The sequence below is a fragment of the Oxyura jamaicensis genome, chromosome 1 (genome assembly GCF_011077185.1).
Source record: "Oxyura jamaicensis isolate SHBP4307 breed ruddy duck chromosome 1, BPBGC_Ojam_1.0, whole genome shotgun sequence".
Lineage (NCBI taxonomy): Eukaryota > Metazoa > Chordata > Aves > Anseriformes > Anatidae > Oxyura > Oxyura jamaicensis.
In genome coordinates this window covers 44,796,762-44,819,505 of record NC_048893.1, presented here as the reverse complement: position 1 = coordinate 44,819,505, position 22,744 = coordinate 44,796,762, and the positions used below count along the sequence as shown (strand labels likewise).

General features: G+C 34.5%; 1 protein-coding gene across 10 annotated transcripts in view; it reads right to left on the bottom strand.

The window, feature by feature from the left end:
• The window catches only part of ANKS1B (ankyrin repeat and sterile alpha motif domain containing 1B), a 444,131-nt gene that overhangs the window by 143,942 nt on the left and 277,445 nt on the right, over positions 1-22,744 (bottom strand). For all 10 annotated transcript variants that reach the window (XM_035336443.1, XM_035336434.1, XM_035336452.1 and 7 more), the window contains one exon: positions 17,864-18,016. In XM_035336443.1, the coding sequence (XP_035192334.1) occupies positions 17,864-18,016 (153 nt within the window). The remainder of the gene's footprint in view (positions 1-17,863; positions 18,017-22,744) is intronic.

Here is a 22,744-nt window from a genome sequence, read left to right as displayed (position 1 = left end):
AAGAAAAGAAAAGAAAAGAAAACAAGAAAAGAAAAGAAAAGAAAAGAAAAGAAAAGAAAAGAAAAGAAAAGAAAAGAAAAGAAAAGAAAAGAAAAGAAAAGAAAAGAGAAAAGGAAAAGAAAAGAAAAAAGAAAAAAATTGCCCTGCACTAGCATTCTCAGTACTCGTTAGAAGAGCACCAGAACCACCTAGTGGAGTTTTCACTTATTACAATGCCTCTAAAATGCCTTACTCTTTTAAAACGTAGTAGCAATATATGCTACTTTATAGGAAAGTTGTATTATGGTATCAGCACTGAATCACAGAATTTAGGGATGGGGAGCCTCCTATTAGGTTTCCGGCCCATCTTTCTGTCCTGTTTATTGTACACCACTGTTTTCACTTGTTTTAAATGCATCAATTGATGTTCACACTGCTCTCTCTGAAATACAGTCTTCTAGGTTTTTACACGGCGTAAACATTTTTTTTCTTTAAATTACTTTTAAAATGTTTTTAATGCAATTTTTTAAAAATATTGTTATTCTAATGCATTATTCTGACACTCTTTTGGTGTTATACTTCAAACCTATAGAGTTCTGTCATACCCGTTCTGTACTCCATAGAAGTATTGATAATAGTATGAAAATAGTGCACAGAAATATCAATGGCAATACAAAATATGTTTAGACAATTTATTTTTATAGCAACATATTCAAACTTTTTTTTTTTTTTTTTTTTTTTTTTTTTTTTTGTATTCTAAACTAATTGTAGAAATATGGGAGGGAGCTGGTGATTCTGCATGTGTAGCTCATCTATCCTCAGAGTTAGGAAAACGTAATCAAATATCATTCCTTCTATGCCACGCAGGTACACATGTTCTAAGAGCCCACTAGAAAAATGTTTGTAAAAGTTTTATAGGTCACAGATGTAAAGCATATGTACTAGTTGAACCTAGGAGACATATACAGAGATAATCTGAGCAAGTGTTTGGTTTAACTGCCAAACACAGAATGAATTTTAATTTTCTTGTGATTAAGTTTACAAAGCATCATCTTGTATAAAAAATATCCTTAGGAAGTGCATTTAGGTTCAAATAATTCCATGCTCCTGTAGGCACAGCTGTGAAGAGCACAGCCACCAGAAAATCAGGGTCTGTGCTGAGTGGGACTTACCTTGCATGAATAAGAAACAGAATTTGACTGATGATCTCAGGGTAGGACACAGGAAATTAAAAAGAGAACCTGAAAACTTGTTTTATATGATATTTTTCTACACTTTAGTAGAAAGTGGCACAAAAGTGGCATGTTTGAAAAGTGAGACTGAAAGAGAATACTATTTACTTTAGCCACTCTTTCAATACCAAAGACTGTGGGTTTATAAAGATAGGGCAAAAATTGTTCTGTTTTGTAATACAATTGCCATAGCAGTAATTGAGGCAGATAGCTGCAGGAAAATAAAAGAAAAACAAATGTATGATATATGACTTTCCTAAGGAGTACGTTGTATTTAAGTCTGGCACAGCCAGTGATATTTCATGATAAAATGTGTTGGCATACAATGGTGAGCTAAAATAACTTTCTCTGAACATACAAAGACTGTCCTTTATGTTTCCACAACAGTGAAACAGGGTTCCACAGGAACCAGGTTTCATCTCAGAACTTTCTATACTGTGACTGCTTTGTTTGTTTGCTATCCTTTATTTGCTTGTTTGCTTCTTTGTTTGTATTTTTTTTTTCTCCTGAATATAGCTTATTATGTTTCCTGTTTACCATATTTTTAGTCAATAATTTCTATTCTCTCATGTACAACACCATGTTCAGATTTAGAGGGATATTAATTTTATGGAACATAAAATATCCACAACAACAACCTCAGTACCTGACTAAGGGTCCTTTTAACTTAGCAGAGAGAAATAGGCATGACTCATCTGATGCAATTTAAGCATTTGCTTTAGGATGGGATGATTCATATCACAGAAATGACTGCATTTCTTCAATGATTACAGTGAGAATCTAGACATGTATCTCCTATGACTATGCCTGAGTTGTAAATATGAATTCTACTGATATGGCCAGCAACTGAAATTTTATATCTTCATAATTCCCTCTTGTGCTAAAGTAGAATATGACCTAGCAAGTTTCATACAAGTTAAAGAAAACACAAATGATTGCTTTCAAAATGCCTGAAATTTCAAGTTATCATTTTGCTATATAAAATATATTTTCAAGAAAATACTTTTGCATGTTTTGGATTTTCAAAATGTAATTTTTAAAATTTTGAATATTTTAAGTTTGAAGAAATATATTTCAAGAAGAGAGATGAATTTTCTTTTCAGAACTGTGATACTGTTATGAAAAATTATCTCTACAGTTATGAAAAATTAAGCCTATTTGTTCTTTTGTTTTAGCAGAAATTAAAAAAAGAAGTATGGCAAGCTTCTGTGATATCCATGATTGAGCGCTGTAGCACCAATCATTGCAAGGAACTGTAAGATGTATACAAAAAGCAGAGTTTTTTCTAACAATGTAGTGTTTTGCTTTCAACCACTTAATGACTGGAATATGCAAAAAGACTAATTAATATAACGTACGGATGAAGTACAGATGAAAGACAGTTGTGAATTTTGCCCAACGTTTCATTTTTTGGAGCATAATTTTATAAAGGTGTGTCTTAAAAACTCATTTGGAAATTAAAAGCATTTGCAGAATGGCTATTTAGATGATACACTCTAAAATACTGAATAATGTATCTGGGTTTTTTTCCACTTATCCTTCAGAAGAAAGAGACTGGTTGGGTCCAAGCGGTATGGGAATGTTATTGGTCTCTCTCTCTCTCTCTCTCTTTTTTTTTTTTTTTTTTTTTTACATTTTTTATTTTATTGTTCATATGGCTCATATGACTCTAATATTGTGTGAAGGCTGGCAGTGGAAAAGTCTTAAAAAATAAAAGCCAGGGGAGGATTCATGAACAAGTTAAGCATAACACAAGAATGCAGATTGGTTAAAGATATATTAATTTATAGCACGTTCTTCATTGTTTCTGTAAGCTTTGTTTTTATGTTACAATATACATCTTTACATATTACCTACACACCTCACTGTACCTTACTGCAGCAATAACTTTAGTTCATACATTTAAAACATTCTCAAGAGCTTCATATCAAATAATACATTGAATAAGCATTTGGATTACTGAAATATCACTATGTTTTCTGAGGAGATAGAGATTTCCAGAACTTTATGCACAGCATATCCATGCATGCACACACAATGACATACATATCCCCAAGCCACTTCCCAGCTGCTTGCAACACTGCTTTGGTGAAGGCACTGGAGATACAAAACCTCCAAGTATTTCCCAGAATGTACATTGCACTGAGCAGCATTTGTTCTTTATGTATTATTACAACTTACTTTCAGCATGTCAGCTAAACAGGACTAGCAACTCAGGTGGGAAACTAACGGTGAGAGCAAACAGAGCTCTGAAACATTTTCATGGAAACAGCCCTTCGAGACAAAAAGGCTGAAGCAGAAAACAACACAAACAATAAAAAGAATTGATTCTACATGGTATTTTTCTGAGATAAGTGTCAGCTAGCTTCTAAAGTAAATAAAGCATGCTACATTTTTGTTGTTGTACTGCTAGTTGTCTGTAAAGACTGACTATGGGTATTATCAGAAATATTAATCTCTTTTACAGTTAAGTGAAATGATTTGTTATAAAGAGATATCTCCTTTGCCACATCATCCTACACTGACTTTGACAGATAATTGGGAAGAGTATTCATTTTTTTTTTTATTTTTTATTTTTTAATTTTGCTACTTTTAATACATCAGTAGGACATGACAAAGACTGAATTTGAGTATAAGATTTTAGATATTCAGAATTATGCCTGTTGTGATTCTGATGACAAATTTCTGCAGCATCTGTAAACACATTTCTGATCCTCTTATTATTTAAACTTACCTTGACATTTTCCCATCAGAAGATTTACAGTTCAGACCCTCTGAGTATATTTACTGTCTTGATAATTGCTACATGTACAGTCAAACCAAATAAGTGAGTTTCAGAACCAAATAAAATTTTTCTTTGCTCGATTAACAGATCTGTACTGAATTATGAGCAATATCTTTAACTCTCAGAAGAGAAATAACAGTAGCTCATTGCATACTTACACAGAAAAAATACTTATCAGAACAGCAACAAAACAAGAAAACTAAAATTATGTTACTTATGGAAATATACAAAAATTGTCAGCAATAAACACAAAATCTCAGCTATTTTGCCTAACAGTACCTCCTGCAAGAAAGTGAAGGGTTTTTATCCTTGACACATTGGAATAATTTCTGTTAAATCCCTGAGGAAATGCAGAGAAGACAGCAGCTGGTTTGTTTCTGTATCTGAATTCTGGGACCATTCAAAATGTTACGGTGAAAAGCTGAATTACATTAGACCAAAATCCTTAGGAAAATGTTTTGCCCAGAACCTTAGCTTAAACCAAATACCCTTAATGAATATTCCTTAAACTGCTTCTCATATCAAGGTATCATTGACACAAATCTTACCAGGAACACTACCCAATGTTTTATTCCTTCTATAAATGACCTGGTCATCTTCCATTATTTTTGATAAATTATCATTTTGATATCCTGTAATTGTTTACTAATAACAGTAGGAAAAATAGTGAGAGAAACTAAAATTTCAGATCATATTTTAGCGTGTTCTAGAAGCTCTCTAGCCATCCATGAAGATGATTCTCTGCCACAAAGAGCTAGGAAGCTATCAAGTATGAAGACCAAAGGAAAACATGGAAAACCTAATTGTGAAAATAATTCTGAATATTTGAAACTCTCCATATACTAGTGTGGTCATATATTTACATTGTAGATATAAAGTAAGGACTTTACCTATTTTTTTTAAATGATACTTATATACCCCATGTATGTTACTCCACTATATATTTCTAAACTTTCTTGCTAAGAAATCTGACAGTTGTTTCCCACTCTTGACATCTCATCCTTGCTTATAACTCCCTCATTTACTACTGTCCCCTGTTCACAGTTTCCTCTTTCCCACGTTTTTGTTCTAGTGAATTTCCAAAGCCAACCACTCCATATGCTTAGAGGCAAACAAAACTTGTTTTTTTTTTTTTTTTTTTTTTTTTTCTTTTTTTTTCTCTCACATTAAGTCACATCTTACTGCTTCTACTTCCCAGGGAGCCACAGATTAACAAAAAAATGTTCACAGATCAAAGCAGATATCCCAAGATAATGACCTTTGCTATTAAAAGCAGGTAAGAAGAGTTATTTCTGCTTGAAAATTGTTCTCAGCTTCAACAAAAGAAGCACCCTAGATCTCTGATTTATATTTAATAATGTAAATTTATGAACTAGCCCAATGCTTTGTCATCCATCCTCCTCAGGTATGACTTTGATATTGCTTATATAAATCTTAACTTAATGTAACTCATAAGACAGGAAGCACAAGCCTTGTGTTTTGTTACATTCACAGAAAACACAGTAGAACCATATTGCATGTGGGAACACAAATGTTTAAAGTACTTAGATAGGCGTAATTCTTCTGCTGTTGCTTTATGCGTGCACGTGAGTGTATATATATATATATAAGTAAATAAAATAAAATAAATATATATAAAATATATATATATATTTGACTTTCCTGAAGGGTATTTGAAACAAAGACATTATGACAGAAGATTTTCCATCTTCAAGGAGACCATGCTTGTGAAAGAGGGGATGACAAGAAATTCTTTTCAATTATGATGATTGCCAGACAGTCAGTAGCAGCTCACCTGCATCTGTACAATATGTTTATTTTTTAATTTTCTGTTTGAAACGGTAGTGTGCAGTCTAGACTCTGATAAAAACAGAATGGCCAAGGACTTGGCCTGACTCTTCAACAATAATAAAAACAGCTATCTGGAAAACAGGTGCATGCCCTTTTTCTGATGAATGCAATTGTGCAATATAACTCTGTCTCAGACAGATTCTGGTCCATCTTTCAACATCTAGAAAATAGTATAGGTAAGAATAAACTACATTTATTACTAGATTCTCTCCTTACTGCATCTAAATCAGATATTTAACTCATTGATGAACAAAAATGGATAAACACAGTAAAAGACTTTGAGACTGACTTTCTCTTTTGAGCTCCATAAAAACAGAAAGATCTTTCATTTTCTATTAACAGACTAATAACATATTTGCAACAGCTATGTTATAATTTATTATCTGAGTATCAGTGAATATCACTGCACATATAATTTTTTAACTATGTTTTTTTTCTCTCTCTCTTTTTTTCAAATTATGGAATTGAATTTGAAACTATACAACACACGACTTTTAGATGAATGCTGAATTTTTAAGATCTCTACATGATATTAAAAACATTCTTTAAACCAAGCAAGGAAAAGTGCAAACTAATGTAGGAATATAAATCAGGAGTTAAATGTACATAGCCTTGCGATGACTTGATCATTATGAAAGGGATCACAAATACCTATCAATAACTATTTCAAGGGCGTAAACAGCGGGGCTGCCTATATGCTATCTAAATCTGTTGAAAATTGGCAACTAGAGATAACAATATCTAATTTTGAAATAACATAGACTGAATACGAAAGCTTTCTCAGCACCACCAGTTATTTTGAATTGCCTCTTATAAAAAGTGACTGAAACCTACTTCCTTTGAAAGTTAAAAACAATGAAGAGTAAAATCCTTGAAGATTACATTAGGGACTCAAGCCCTATTGGCTGCAGGCTGCAATAGAACCAATACATCATTTCCAGCTATATGAATATTTCCTTTCCTCTCGTCCTTATGGTGTTCAAAAACTCTGACCTTACTTCTATTAATACTCTTGGTATAATACTTTTCACTCTTTTTTGAAATCCAGGCTGTGTTTGTATGATACAAATGCAGAGGATTGCAGGGATATCCAGGCTGGCTGTGAACAATGTGAGAAGGGAGAATCAGGCGGAACACACAGGATAATGCTGCTGTCCTATTTCTGGTACATTAATCACTCTGATAGGTCTACACGGCACAGCACTGCATTTGGTCCTACACCTGAGAATGTTAACAAAATCTGCTGTGCAGGGAGAATATTTCTAAAATGACTCTGAACTTCAACATCCTTTTAGCTAAAATGACTGCTATTTAGTCCTCTGTACCCTTAACTATTAAAACCAGTGGTGAACAGAAGACAAATGATGCAAGTCAAGATCTGATACATTCTTGGCATTTTTTATGGGAAATACCAACCCATCACAATATCCTATAAAGCAATGAAGAAGTAGAAAAAAAAAAAAAAAAACACTTTAAAGGGGAATGATTTCTCCTTTGCACACTGCTGAAAGAAAGTTAGTTGAAAATCCCAGTATTCTTTTAAAAGCACCAAAATAGTACTGTAGTCCTTGAAAACATTACGTAAAACATTCACTAGTATTATTTCCTTGCAAACAGGGGATACTTCTTTATGATTTTTATAACTGGCCAAATTTCTTCAAAGTAAAGGCAGAAGTATAGGTTTACAATACATCAGTATTGTATATACATCAGTATATTCACTTGCTTTTATCTATGATGAACTTCAGGTATTTCACACTAACCTTCAATCAACATAATCTAGTTTAAAATGACAAGCTAAAACTATGAGAGGTAGGTTTTTCGGGATGAAAATGAAAATGAAATCATATGAAACAAGCATTTTATTTCAGCAAAACTAGCACAAATTTTGTAGAAAACAAAATTTAAATACCCATAATAAAATCTTTTTAAAGAATCTACCTTCTATTACAATGTACAACTATTGTAATGAATGTTTAATGTAATTAATGTTTAGATTGCATGTTTGCAGGGCCATATTTGAAGTACGATGTGTCTAAAATATCTAAACATCAGATTTAAGGATACGAAAAAGGACATTATTTTAAAATAGAAACCAGGTTTTCCTACAGGCTCCCCAACACTGAAAAGGTTAAGTTGATAAAATATAACTCTTTGTTCAAGGCTCTTCTAAGATACTGAAGGCAGAACAAGTTGTTGCCTAGGGCAACAAAATATTTAGTTACTATTTATTTATTTATTTATTTATTTATTTTTGCCTTTGTAGAGAGCTTGTAGGCTCTGCAGAGAGGTTATTTTTTAGCTTATAGGAGTAAGGGAGTAAGCTTCTTGGCTTGAGCTTCTTCAGTTGTACTCTCCAGAAAGATCACATTCTGAATCTTGAAGTATGAACCTTTTTATAGAACACTAACATTTTAGACAGAAAATCAGATGATAAGGCAATTTATTTGCTGCCTGAATGAGAGGAGATTTTGTTAGGATACTTCAGAGATGATACCCTCTCGAGCACTAGGCAGAGCTTTAATAAAAAAATTATCTTGCATTACAAATCAATCATTTGTGCTACCTAGTGTGTTACAGGACAAGAAAATGATCCTGCAGGTGGAACACAATAGGTGCTAAAATTGCTTAGCTTTGATTATTAGTGCTAAAAATTGCTGCCAATCACTACCTGATTATAATTTGTTTTGAAGAGCACATGGGGCAGAGAGAAAGAAAAAAGAGAGAAAGAGAGAGAGAGAAAAAAAGGGGGTTTAAGAATTCTAATATAAGAGCAAAAAAGAGGTAACTTGTTAAAAATTATATCATTTTAGTATAACTGAAATCTTTAAAATTAGAAATATATTGAGGAAATGGGAAAAATTAAAAGAAATTGCAAATTTCAATTATTTTATTTAATGATCAAACACTGTTATTTTACCATATTTTTAAAATCAGAAATTAAATTACTGTCAAAATATAAAGAAATATAAATACAGCATCAGGGAAATGATTGTAAAATACTTAGTCTCTTTTCCTTAAATAATCTGTGGTGTAAAATGATACTGGATGGACTAAAAAAGAATTATATTATCAAAAATGTAAATGCTGTGAAAATCCTCACAGTACAAATGCTTTCTCTTCTTTTCTTCCCTTGTATTTGAACAAAGCACTGTATTTAAACTAGAAGAAGTGTTTTTTCCTCCCCTTTTCCTCTGTCTAAACATTGTTATGATCCAAGGTGGAAGTAGAAAGAGGTAAATAGCGGATGGTTTGAAGAAATTGCCATGTTTTACATTGTCTCCCGATCTTTTGCAAATAACAGTGTAGGCAAAAGATGATGGCGTATTTAAAAAGTATTTTGCATTACCATGAAGAACAGATGGAATTTTGTACATCAAATCACTCAAGAAGCCAAGACCACTATCTATTCAAAATGTTACATGCAGAAATTGTACAAAAGAGTTAAACATATTATAAAGTTACAATACTGGTACATGGATTTGTTGAGGATAAAAGCACTTCCATTATGATTTCTAGAGACTGCCACTGCATTGCTACAACAGCCATTTCTAAATGATCAGTAAAATCCACAATCATTTATGAACTGAGTGACTGATGGAGCTGCTGGCAGTATTCAAAGCAGAAAGAATCTGACTGCAGAATCTTTTAAAATGCAAGATCCAATGGAGCAAATTTACTACACAATTGGAATTGTTAAGAATATCATATTTGCAAAAGGAACAAAAATGGGCATTATTAAAACCTTTCTGAGACCTCTGTGGGTGCTGTGGATAACAAAATCTACACGGCTATCGTGTATGGAAAAAATGCTACTTGTATAGTATTTCATAGCTTTTTTTATACATGCAGTGAACTTACTGATCCCATTTCAAAGGAAAATAGAGTAATTTAGAGAATTACTTACAACTGTAGCAGCTCACACAAATTAATGTAATGTCATTTGAGACATTGTTCTACTAATGTAGGAGCAACTGAGCAAATCCATATACATGCCTTAGCTCATCAAGAAATAATGCAGCAAGAAATCATGCATCATGATTCTCTTCTGTTTCAGACCCATCTTCAGTATACGTGATTTCAAATGTATAAGCAACTATCCTGTTGTCAAAAAAAACTGCTTAATACTTGATCCTATTATATAAGCAAATTAAGATAGTGTTGCAAACAGATAAGCCAGAGAATTTGAATGTTTTTAGAAAGTTTCTTTCATGTTTTCTCATATCAATAAAGGCTGTGAATTAGCCATTTCAAAATTGCAGTTATTTAACATATAAAACACCACAAATGTAGTAGAAAAGATTCTCCTAAATGTCTTAATGCACAGATTATTACCTGACTAATGAATATGAAGACTGAAAGTTCAGCCTGCCTGGCAAAGAATTTTAGAGATTCCCACAAAATTTTCATCGGGTAGAAACATCTGTTTCTTAGTAAACAAGCCCATTTGCTTTTGCAGGATGGCAGAGAGATTCTCAATCATTTTACACTACCTAGAACCTTTGGAATATAAAACGTTTTATTTTGCACCTGTACATAAACATGGTTGCCTCTGCAAAAGTGGCACTTATATTTGAAGGGTGAGAGTCCATCATTTAGCTTGCTGCATAATTCTTTACTTTCAGTTATATACATTTAAATATAAATAAATACATACACACGTGTCTGCACATGTGCATCTTTGTAGCTGTTTTAAAAATATTTGTTCACATAAATTAATTTCAAATACTTTCTTAATCAATTATACTAGCAAAATGCTCCTGAATATTTGGAAAGGCATTGAACAAGAAAATGTCATACAGAGAATTTTTCTAAATTAAACAACTATAGAAATTATTTTTAATAAGGTTCCTAATAAGTTGAAATCCCACAGACTATTGCTAATGCAGACTTACAGTCTTGAAAGCTCTTCTGATTATCAAAAATGGTGCCATTTACAAAGTAACTACAAGAAGAGCTATGGGCATCTTTATAAGTCAGCAGTGTCTCTAGGAGATCAGAAAGGATCTGTGGTTCCAAACACAGTCTTAATTCTTTCAACGACCTGAAATCTAGCACAGGGCTCTGAGTCAAAGAGGAAAAGGAATGAGAATTGTAGTTCTGCAATTGCAATGTATAAGAATATGTTTTTGAGATGTAATGTTTCATTTTTCCTCTAAATCTGCCTTTGCAGAGTGGTACACTTGGGAAATTAAGTATTAACAAGAGAAGAGTTGCAAAATAATTTGTCAAACAGAATTTGAAGGACAGCCCTCCTAAGAAAAAGGCTTCTTTCATGGGGAAGAGCACAAGAAATTAAGCTGTCAAGTGAGCACTGTACAAAATCCATCCATTTGGTGTGTATCACCCAGTCAAGCTGTGAAGTTGCTATCTGTTTTGTTGGAGAAGATGGGGAGGCTGCTAAGCGAGACATTAACCTTGTCAAGAAATCTGAATGCAGTATGTAGTCCATTTTCAAGTCTTTTAAGCAGAGACTTTAAGTTTTACTGACATTGTAGGTGCATTAGTTGTCTAAGGCCTCAGAAGAGCTTTGAGAGCTAAGTTCAACACAGAAGTCACTATTATTTATATCCATAGGTGCAGTTTTAATATGAATAATGTACAGAAGTACATTATTCAACTTCAAACTGCAACTTTGAAATTAGGATGGTGTCGCTGGCATTCTGTGCATCACAATTATACAGAGAAGCACTAGAAAGATACAGGACAAGGAATTCTGAAAGTATGAAATGGCTAAGTTTAGCCATTTTGCAAAACTCTTTAGTTTGCAAAAGAGATGACTGAAATAAATGATAGAAGTGTAAAATGAACCATAGAACAGAAAAAGATAAATAGAGAAGGAATTCAAGGCTGAACTTCTTGAAAACCTTGCTATCTGAGGGTGAAAAAGTTGATGCTAATTTTAAAGAAAAAAAAAGAGTTTCATGGAAGATTTGTGGAAATAAAGGCCCTTAAGCCTGTCCAAGGCAAATTAGTAAGAATTTAATAATGCATTAATAATGTATCCATGTGGACACATGGATAAATACAACCAGGAAGAGTGAAAGTGACTGTTGTAAAGGCACCTCATTTCTAAAAAGCCTATTAGAACCCTGAAACAGTCAAAAAAACAAACAAACAAACAAAAAACATAGATAAAGTTGATGATATGCTTGATACAGCTTGTCTGGATTTCTGAAGTCTTTTGACAAACCCAATCTCAAAAGGCTTGTACAAAAAAAAAATAAAAAATCTAATAAACAAAAACCAATCATGGCATGATGCCATAAGAAGAGGTTATTTTATGGCCAAATAGATAGTTAAAACAGGAAACTGTAGAAGAAAACACAGTTTTCAAAGTGGAATAAGGTTCCTAGTGAATTTCTGAGTAGATTTGTGAATAGACATCTGCTGTTCAATATATTTATAAATTCCAGAGGAAAGAGGACTAGCAGTAAGATCACAAAACTTGATGATGATTGTAAGCTTTTCAAGGTAAGAAAGACAAAGACCAGTTGTAAAGAAATGGCTCAATTCCAGAAATCCTTCAGCTGAGCATGATTAATGACCAGAACACTGTCCAGAATACACTTGTCCTTTTTACATAGCTTTCCCTCATCACCTGTTTCAAGTCATTTTTATAGACAGCCCAGTGGGTTACGTAGAGCCTGTGATCTGTTTCAGTATGGCCATTTTTATGCACTCGCGTTACTACAGTACAAAATCTAGTGAGCTGCAGTGAAAATATCATGCAGCAGCTCTAAATAACGAGTCACTTTTTCACACAGTGCATATTTAAATTGTGAAACTTGCCAACAGTATTGTGGATAGTCCAAAGTATTTAGTTATAAACTAATAGGAGACAGTCCATTCGTAGCTATTTCCTTTCTGTAGTATCTTTGATCTGATCCTGAATAGCAATCATATCCTAACATAAACATACAAGTTGGGCGAGACTGTATGATTAACACTTCCCCAAAAGCTCAAAATTTGGAATCTAATTGAATATATGAAACCATTTTGTTAATATTAATTTTAAAGAAAAGACTGAATCATCCATGTGAAAGATCATTGTACAAAAATAGATGAGGCTCACAGTGCAGGATGAACTACTTGAGAGGAAATGTAAACCAGGCCACTTACATACAACCTTCCTCCCAGGAGTTCATCTATCTGTGATTCGAGGCCTACTTTCAGTATAGCACAGCTGTGTAACCATTCTCAGTTTTCTTTTGAGACAAGTGCTAGGGCGTGAGAAGGAGCTGTGAGAGAGTACATAGGCTAGAAGCACACAAGATAAGAAAGATGAAATTGCAGACATAAGTAGGATTGTTGAGGCTGGGGAAACCAGCACCTCGAGGATTCAAGAATAACAACACTTGAATGAAAAGGCATAAAATCCAAAGGAAAAAAAGGGAATCAGAAGACAGCAATTCAGCAACATCATAGATTATCCTGTTCCACAGAGCAGCAGAGGCCAGTGCTTCCCTACCTGACTGATGACTATTCGCCCAGTAGACTGAGTGACTCATTTGGTGGGGGGGGCGTGGGGGGGTGGGGAGTGGGGTGTTGATTTAATGCTTAGTTCATTAGTCCTGCAATGTACTGTGTGTATTAGACAATAGATAACTCACTTTGTACTTTTAACTTGTTTATATATTGCATGAAGAATCTTTTTGGTAAAAGTTCTCTGAACAGAGTGAATCCCAGAGGGGGAGGGTTACGTAAGTAATCCAGAATAACAGACAAGAATAATATGATTAGTCATGTAGAAGAGCATTTATACTTTAAAGCAACGTACATAGTTTAGATGGGTTAGGATTTCAGAACATAGTGGACTTTCAGCAGATTAGACATTTTTCAGAAATGTTACACATAGCTACATCATTGAATAGATGGTATCTGAATCTGAGTAAGAATTTGACTTTTCTACTGAGCCAAGGAATCTGGGAGATAAAAACAGAAGTGTTGGAAAAGCCAGTTCTGGGAAAAGGCATATCCTGAATACTTAAAATCTAAGGACAAGGCAATTGTGCTTCAATGGGCACAAACTGAAGCACAGGAAGTTCCATCTGAATGTGAGAGGACACTGTACTGTGAAGGTGACAGAGCACTGGAAAAGGTTGCCCAGAGAGGTTGTGAATTCTCCTTCTCTGGAGATATTCAAAACCCACCTGGATGCCATCCTGCACAATGTGTTCTAGGTGATCCTGCTTGGCAGGGGGGTTGGACTAGATGATATTCAGAAGTCCCTTCTAACCTCAACCATTCTGTGATTCTGTGTAATTAGACCAATGCGTCCCAAGAAGCACACACCGGAGAAATTAGGCAATGAATTTGGGAAAATTCTTGATTTAAATGAGAAATAAATTAGTGAAACAGAATCTAAACTCCAAAGTCTGGTTTGTTGAAAAAGGACTGGAAAGGCTGATGAAAGATAACATGAATTAATTACTTTTTAAATTACTTTTCTGATACAATTGCTTTAAATAATTGCTGCTTGATTGTGCTTGAAATAACAAACATTATACGTATGTATACATAAAAGTCCAAAGAGACTAGCACATAAATTAGAGCTGACATTAACTTGATGCAGAAAGCTGCATATTAAATTTGTTTCTGCCAATAAGGTAGCTGGAAGACCAGAGAAGCTGAAGGAAGATGGCCTTTACCGCTGGTGTCTTGGAATTTCTTCTTTTCTCATGTGCTTGGCATTCTCAACTCACTTTTTCCAAATGTGCTTGACTAGATGCTAACTTCCAAGGATAGTAAAACAGTATCAGAAATAAAAGTAAAAGATGTTCTTGATGTTCTTTTTAGGAATATTTAAAGCGCTGACCATTCCAGTTTCCTATGGGAGTAAGGAGTTACTCACAAAGGTTAACTTTAATGTACTAAAGCTAATCTTCTTAGCATCTCTACATGTCAGTAGGGAGAGACAAATTTCTCTAGGAAGCAATCCAGATAATTAGCCGTAATTTAACCACTTTGAATCATCCTCTGCATGATGCTCTCTCTCACCACCTGTTATAGTTTATCAAAGGAATTTATGGAGGCTAGCTTCATTCAGCTGCAGGGAGACTTTCCCAATATGCTCTCTGCCTTTTTTTTTTTTTTTTTTTTTTTCTTCCCCCCAAAATGCAAAATGGGCTCTTTGCTTTAATAACTTAATAGATTTATGCACTGAAATAGAAATAGAACACCTTGGTCAGCATCACACATGTAAGTTCAGAGATGTTATCAGTAAAACTCACAATGGCATATTAGATGCCATTATGATAAAGAATGACCTTATTATTAACATAGGAAAAAAATCTAAGACCTCATGAACTTCATCCACCAGTGTGGGAGTTGATGATGACAAAAGTTGTAGAAAGAATATAGTAAAGAATTTTCATTTTTTAGAATGTAAACAAGGGCTTGTGCAAAAGCAAATGTTGTCTCCTTGTCTCCCCTACCCTTTCAGCTATGCTACTTTACTTAATAAAATATATTATATCTACCCTCAAATCTGTTTCTACCACTCCAGAATGATTTCCATGGATGATTTCCCAATAGCATAATGGAAAGAAGTTATGACTAAGAAATAGGAAGCAAGAACAGCTTTTCTGTCAAATTTAGTGGCTGCAACTGTTTAACTGATGGCTAAAATGAAAAAGTTATCATATCTGTAACCCTTTTGTTATGTTTCTATTGAGTATTTGGAGTAGATACAAATGAAACTCAATCTACAACTGAAGCACTCAATCTACAACTGAAGCACTAAGAACCACCAAACCAAGGGTACTTTGAATTCTTTTCAGGATGTTGGGTTGAGAATTTCTGTTATTTTCCAAGTGCCTTGATTCTGAACTACTAAATATAGAAGTCATAATTCCACTGTTAGTGTCTTTTATGCTTATGGATTCCTTCATGAAAAACTTTCTGTAATAAGGTCTTGTTTGCCCTGGTCTGAATGCCTTTGAAATTGATTTCAGACAGCAGGACTACAAGATAAGCATCTTGTTCTGTCAGACTTCATAGCACCTCAGACCAATTTTTTGTCAATTTCTGAAAGATTCCCCTCCATCCAAACAGCAAAATAACAATAAATACTTCTCTGAGCTACAGATTTTCTTAGGAAACAATTATTTCTTTATGATTAGATACTACTGACTGGTGGGAAAATCAGAAAAAAAAAAGAAAGGAAATATATGTTGACTAGACTAGAAAGAAAATTCTGAGAATATAGAACTGGTTTAGTTATTATGCTCTTGAACAACATAATGCAACATTATATCAGGTGGGAAAAATATATACTGTTTGGGTATCTATAACTATACAAATATTTTAGCAACTTTTTAACAGCTCCTCCTTGCAAACCATGGCAAAAATGAATGTTTTCCTAAAAAGCACAGGCCTTAAATGAGAACATGCTATTAAGCCTTGAAATTAGAGGGATATGTACTGGTTTGGTTTATACTAATTTTACAGAAGTGTATTCCTGTTAACTTCAGTGCAGGTACTTCCCATTTTATCGGTTTAAGTTTGGAATTCAAGCCTTTAATGAGGATTTAATAATCCACTTGGGGGAGCTAAAGGGTAATTTGTTTCTGAATTGATAATGGCAAAATGGGATGCAAAATAAAGTTGCAAAAAGTAACGTGAGCAGAGATTTCCACTTTTTTCAACGTGGTGCTGGTTTTTCACTCATATAAGGTTCTAGAGCAAAGGATCCCCAGTTCTTATTAAAATTTCATCTGCTTACAGAAAAAGGAATTACAGTTATAAATAGTTTAGCAGGAGACACCCATAAAATCAATCATATCCTAACTTCCTTTATACACCTACAACATACATTGAATGCCACTGACTGAACACATAAGGTTGACTTTGATCCTTACTCTTAATTCTACATTTCCATGCTAGTTAAAATTAACCTTAGTGTGATGGTAAGAAATTTTAACAAGTACTAGCTTAGTCTTTCAGTTAATATGAAATAGCTCTTTTAAACTCTGGTTTCGGGATATACATGTTTGTACCTTGTACACCAGCTACTGTGCTGGAACATGGCTTTGCACCATCTTTATATTTTCCATTTCTCTAGCTTGGAGTGAAGTGGGAACTGTTCCCCACTTTAAAGCTGTATCAGCTGCCCTATCTTATGCTTGATTGCCCATAGTTACTGGTAGCCCTTTCACTGTTCTGGGAACTAGGCACTAATTAGAGGCAGAGATGCAGGACCTTCTATATGGGAAGCAAGAGGATTGAAGCAAGAGATTTTTGTCTGTAAAGAGCTGGTAAAATACGACATTGAACTTTTGTCCATATAGGGACTGCCTTAAAGCTCAGTTAAGATGATGATACAGTTGATTTCAAAAGTCACAGCAGATCCAAAGCTATAATTATCTTTTATAAAACCAAAAAACTCAGTTTTAGATACAAAACTTACAGGAATATTCCAATGGTAGAGTTGCACTGTCAATGTCTTCACTGTAACAGTACAAAATTCATCTTATTCCAAATTAATATGCAGTACAGTCCACACAAAAGTTTACGTTTTCCCATATTTGGGCCTCTAATTTAATTGATTCATGTAAATAAAGTTTCAAGCAAAAGTGATTAAAAAAATTATTTTGTTCCCCCCAGCATAACTTGGCTACATTTAAGGTTCTTTTCTTTTAAGTTTAACTTAGCCAGAGCATGTGGAAAAAGCAAACTTTAAGTATCTTTATAAGAAGTTCTGTTGTTAAGCACTTTATAAGTGAAGACTTATACTTTGTAGCTATAAACTATAAAAACATATTTTTAAATGTCATTCAACATCCTGAAGTCAGACACAATCATACTGATTGAATACCATGCTAAAGACAATGGAAAAACAAATGGAAGCAAAGGGTATGGTGAACCTCGGTATAGCCATAAGAGCTGCAATCATTAACAGTACTTGATGATGGTATTTGTAGTGCAATTTGCTTTTGTGCTTTCACTTTGCTATGTAAGGACATGTGCTGTAATATATTTTGGAGGAACTACTGCTACAAATTAACCAACTTACATTAATTAATTCAATCTCCCAGATTTTTTTCACAAGGTCCATCGATGTATAGCCATTAATTAGAAAGGATTTGGTATAGTCACCCAATTCAATGGAATCCAACCATTCAGCTACAGAGGTGGGGTTGTAGCCATCATGACCAATCTGCTTCATCTGAAAAAAAGAATGAGCAAGAATTACTGCTAATATTCATTAATCACAATTCAGTACAGTGGTCATTTGTATTATTTTTTTCTTTTCTTTATTTATTTTTTTTAATTCAACATCCTTCTAATGATTGACATAACATGAAGAAACAATTTTGTGAGTAAAAGCACTTATAAAACTTAGTTTTCAATGGATTTTCTTCTCACAGCTGTTTGTTTTTAAACCAAAATATATTAAGACTGTAGCATGAGTTCAGTTCCTGTAAGACATCATAGAATCCATAAGCAAGGGAGGGCAAAAGAAAGAGATAGAGACATTATTAATATCCTGACTGCACAAAAATGTCAGATTTGCACCTAAGATTTCATAGCAGGGGAAGAAATTAGACTGAGGATTGGATATTTTGCTATCAAATTCCAAATGAAACATATTTCCTTGGTTATATTACTCCTAATTTATCTTTTCTACTAGGTTATCTGATATTTCATAGTGGTTGAAGCCACGATATATTTTTCCACCCCCAGGGGAAGTTTAAAATAGTCTCTTTCCTCTACCTGGTCACATTTTTCATTGAGCTCTTGGGAATTTAATATAGTTTAGATTGCTCTGCTTCTGTAAAGTTGATTGAGATTGGACAATCGAAACAAGTATTATTGGAATAGAACTGACAGAAAGACATATACAGAAAAACACCATGTACATTTATATACCAACACAGGCACAGAAAGCATAATCACATAAATCTTGTTTTCATAAAAAAAAAAAATAAGAAATACCACTGGCATCTTATTTTTCTGAATATTGTTAAGCTACTAAGAAGTAAAGAACTCAACTTCTCTTTCACAATTGCCTCTCAGTGGCACTAGTGAAGATTTTCAAGCTAACCATTAAAGAAAAAAATGTATAAATCTGCTACATGTGCAGATAGTTATGACATACTGCTCTTAGGAATTTTAAAGCAATTTGCAACAGTGGCACAAAGAAATAGAAAAATTAATGCAATAGCTTCAGTTTTCAACAGGATTATTTGCATATCACCTTTGTGTTGAAGTGTAACTATTTCTAAAACACTGAACTGGTAAACTTATATGAAGATTCAGATGTTTAGAAGGCCTTGTATTTTGTACAGCATCTCCAGAATATGCAAGAGTTGCATGGTGAAAGCCAGTCTCCCATTTCTGCCTGCCTGCTTATATACATTCTTACTTTCTGAGAAACAAGGGAAGTGTGACAGAAACATAATGCTTTGAGCTTAAGTTTGAAGTGAGTGACAAAGTAATTTAAAAATGGGAGAATTCTTATCTTAATATCTTGCCTGAACCCATCTATTTCTCACATTTTATTTGAAATACAATTTGAATTCAAAGCAGGGAAAAAAAATTAAGACTATATTTGAAAGCCAGAGTAGTGTTCGTCTATCTGTCTTTTCAAATGCAGAGAGCCAGCACATCATGATCTTGATCATGGTTTCTTACAGTAGCAAAGAGAAGGGATGCAGACACACTGCATCATGGATAGTTTACTCTTTGGTCTTTTGCTGCATATGTTGGGTATAAGATATTCCTGGAAATACTTAAATGATGCAGTGAAATTATTATCTTATATCATAAAAGAGGGAGTAAAGAATCCCTGTAGTTAGCTATGGGAATTACAGCCTTTCAGGCCACTTCTGAAGCAAAGGATTTGTATTAGGATGTGACAGCTTACAGGCAGGAAATAAGTTATGACTGTATGACAGCGAATACAATGTTGTTGCTGATCTACACATTGTGAAAGTTAGTTTCATCCTGATTTAGAATGAAAGTTCTAGATGTCAAAAGCCTGGCAAACTCTTCTTTCATTGTCATTCAGATTTATTTCAATTTTTTTATTAAAGGTAGTCTGTCCAGCAGAATGCAAAAACATGGAGAACCCTGGTAGCTCTGCCTCCTGTGATGCTTAGTTCAAGAGTTGATTTGAAATAAGTTATGTTTAAAAAACTGATTCGTGAGAAAAAATGACTTAATAAACAGAAGAAAAATCTAGTACAGAAACAACATGAAGAAGATGTATTGGGTTCACAGGGTAGCCATGTTTTTTGAAAGATATAAAGTATTTTTGTTTCCTTTCTCTAACAAAGAAAAGTGAAGCACCTTGAAAACAATTTTTAGAGTGTTCAGATGGTAAACATTATGCAAATTTATTATTTTCTTTAGTACTATTTGACCTTTATGCTTAATAAATGTTGATATTAACATGATTTTTCTTTTGACCTGATTTTGATATGATTTTTTCTTTTTGACCAAACTGGATGAGAAATCCAGAGAAATCTCATCCAGTTTGTTCCATAATACTGGTAACCCATCAGTTTCTATGAATAACAAACACAGCATGGGAAACTTCTGATTTTTCAGTTCCCAGTGAACATCTCTATCAGATGGGCTGTTAAAACAGATATCAGTACCACTGTGGTGTGTTGCAAAGGGATGCAGGCAAGAAAATACAGAACAATCCAATAAGCAAAAGGCTGAGAACAACTGAAATATATGTGAAAATTTCACATTTCTGAATTTGGCGCCAATAGACAAAATTGTTAGGAAGTCACTCAGCAGCCTATATGAGCATGCACTAAAGTATTTTTGGGAACTAGCAGGTTCTGGAAACATTTTCCCTTTCCCTACCCCAAAGCCTCGAGTACAGGAGGTTCTGTCTAGATGTCAAGAAGCACCTTCTTACCGTGCAGGTGAAGGAGCACTGGCACAGGTTGGCCAGAAAGCTTTTGTAGTCTCTCTCCTTGGAGATCTTCAAAAGCTGCCTGGACATGTTCCTGGGCAGCGTGGTCTGGGTGGCCCTGCTTGAGCTGGGGGGGTTTAGCAGATGGCCTCCAGAGGGCCCTGCCAACCTCAGCCAATCTACTATGCTGTGATTCTGTGATTTGGCTGCCTGTGCTGAAGGCCAAGTCAGGGATGGTGCAGCTGTGTAACCTTGGGTCGGACCCATGAAAGAACGTGCCCCTTGTTGGGGCCATCTTGCCTTCTGCAGAAGCTGCATTTGAGCTCAGACCCATGCCCCTGGGCCTCATCTGAGCTATGCTGTAGGTATGCCTGTGCCTGGCCATGTATCTTGCTGACCCTCAACAACTGACACATCCTTCTGAATCAACCTCAGCCTGCGCTTGTCCCTGTGAATTTGCCCTGGGCTATGGCTGTCCCAAGGGACTGCCCCTGTCCCTGCACTGCTCGCCTCGGGCAGGTGTTTTGTCCTTGTTGGTGACAGCACAGTCTTGCCTGCCCCAGCGTTCTCCTCAGCTCCCACCTCCCCTGCCTTGGTAGGAAGCCCCGTCCTGCTGCTCCCCAACACCAATGACAGAAAATTAATCTCAGAACTAGGATATTTGCTATAAGTTTCAGCCAAAAAGCAATACTTTGTTTTGTCATGATCAAAGAACCAATCTCTTTTCTAAACAGATTTTCTGTAATGTGTCGAATACATGAAAACTAATAAACTTTCACGATCAGTCCCCTTGTATGTAAGGTTTTGTTATGTCTGTTAATAACATCAGCTAGCTTATTAAGTGTCATTCATAGCTGGCTGTATTTTTTTTCCTTTCAACTATTTATTGACAGATTAGTTATCTAGATATGATAGTATCATTAACAGTATCTGCTTTTCATATAAAAGATTATGGAGTTTTTAAATAAAAGCAAAAACACTTTGAAATGTATCTGCCTAGAAATGCTGCCCCTTTACTTTGTTAGAGCTGCAGTTTATTTGCATCTTATTCACGTTCTCATTAACAGGTTATGGCTCTTGGACTGCATATATATATATACATATATTTCTGTATTGCCCTGTGATTTTAGCCTCCTTTCACAAATCATTTGCACCCTGTAGACTACCTTGCTGATGCTGTTTGCTGTTTGGTTATTTTGTGTTTGTTTTTGGAAAGAAAAGGCCTCCTGTCTTTGCACCATATTTGCACATGTAAGACTTCAATCATTTCACACCAGCTACAACAGATGCACCACTGGTGTCAAACATCAAACTGGCTATGTACACACTGTTTGACTCAGCGTAGTATAAAATCTCTGAGCTTCAAGTCATGTCTGTTGTAAATACAGCCTTTCAAGGATTAACTGTTCATAAATAGAGGCAGTATTGTTCTTCCACAGACAGTGCTCCCAATTCATTAGGATATCTATAAAGAGCAATACCAGTGTTAGCTGTTTAACTGCAGATAATTTTAGCATGACAAATATGGAAAACACTAAGGAGGAGGCCCATAGGATTTAGAAATTATAAAGAAAAAGAAATGTTTAAGAAAATATAATATAAACTAAGTATGGAGGAAGATACAAAACACAGGAGATTTCTCTCCTTGGTTCTACTGAATTATCATGAGTGTTGCTTGCTTTGAAATGAGTAGAGGACAGAAGCCAGAAAAAGCTGTTTCTCAAAATAAAATTGTAACATCAAATAGCATCCTAGTGGGCTGAGAAATCCTTTACAAGGGACTGTGCGTACATCAGTCTTTTTGGAAGTGCATCACTACTATAACTATATGGTATTTTACATCTAGATAGAAAGTACTCTAGTTGACTTTTTGTCTCTGAAATGTAGCCAAATAAACATGAATGGATCTTCAAAGTAATCACATATGCACCAGAAGCATCAAGGTGAATTCAGTAACATGGCCCATAACCAGTTTTCTGTGATCATCTCAGACAGCTGGGAAACTAATGCTATTTTCTCCAC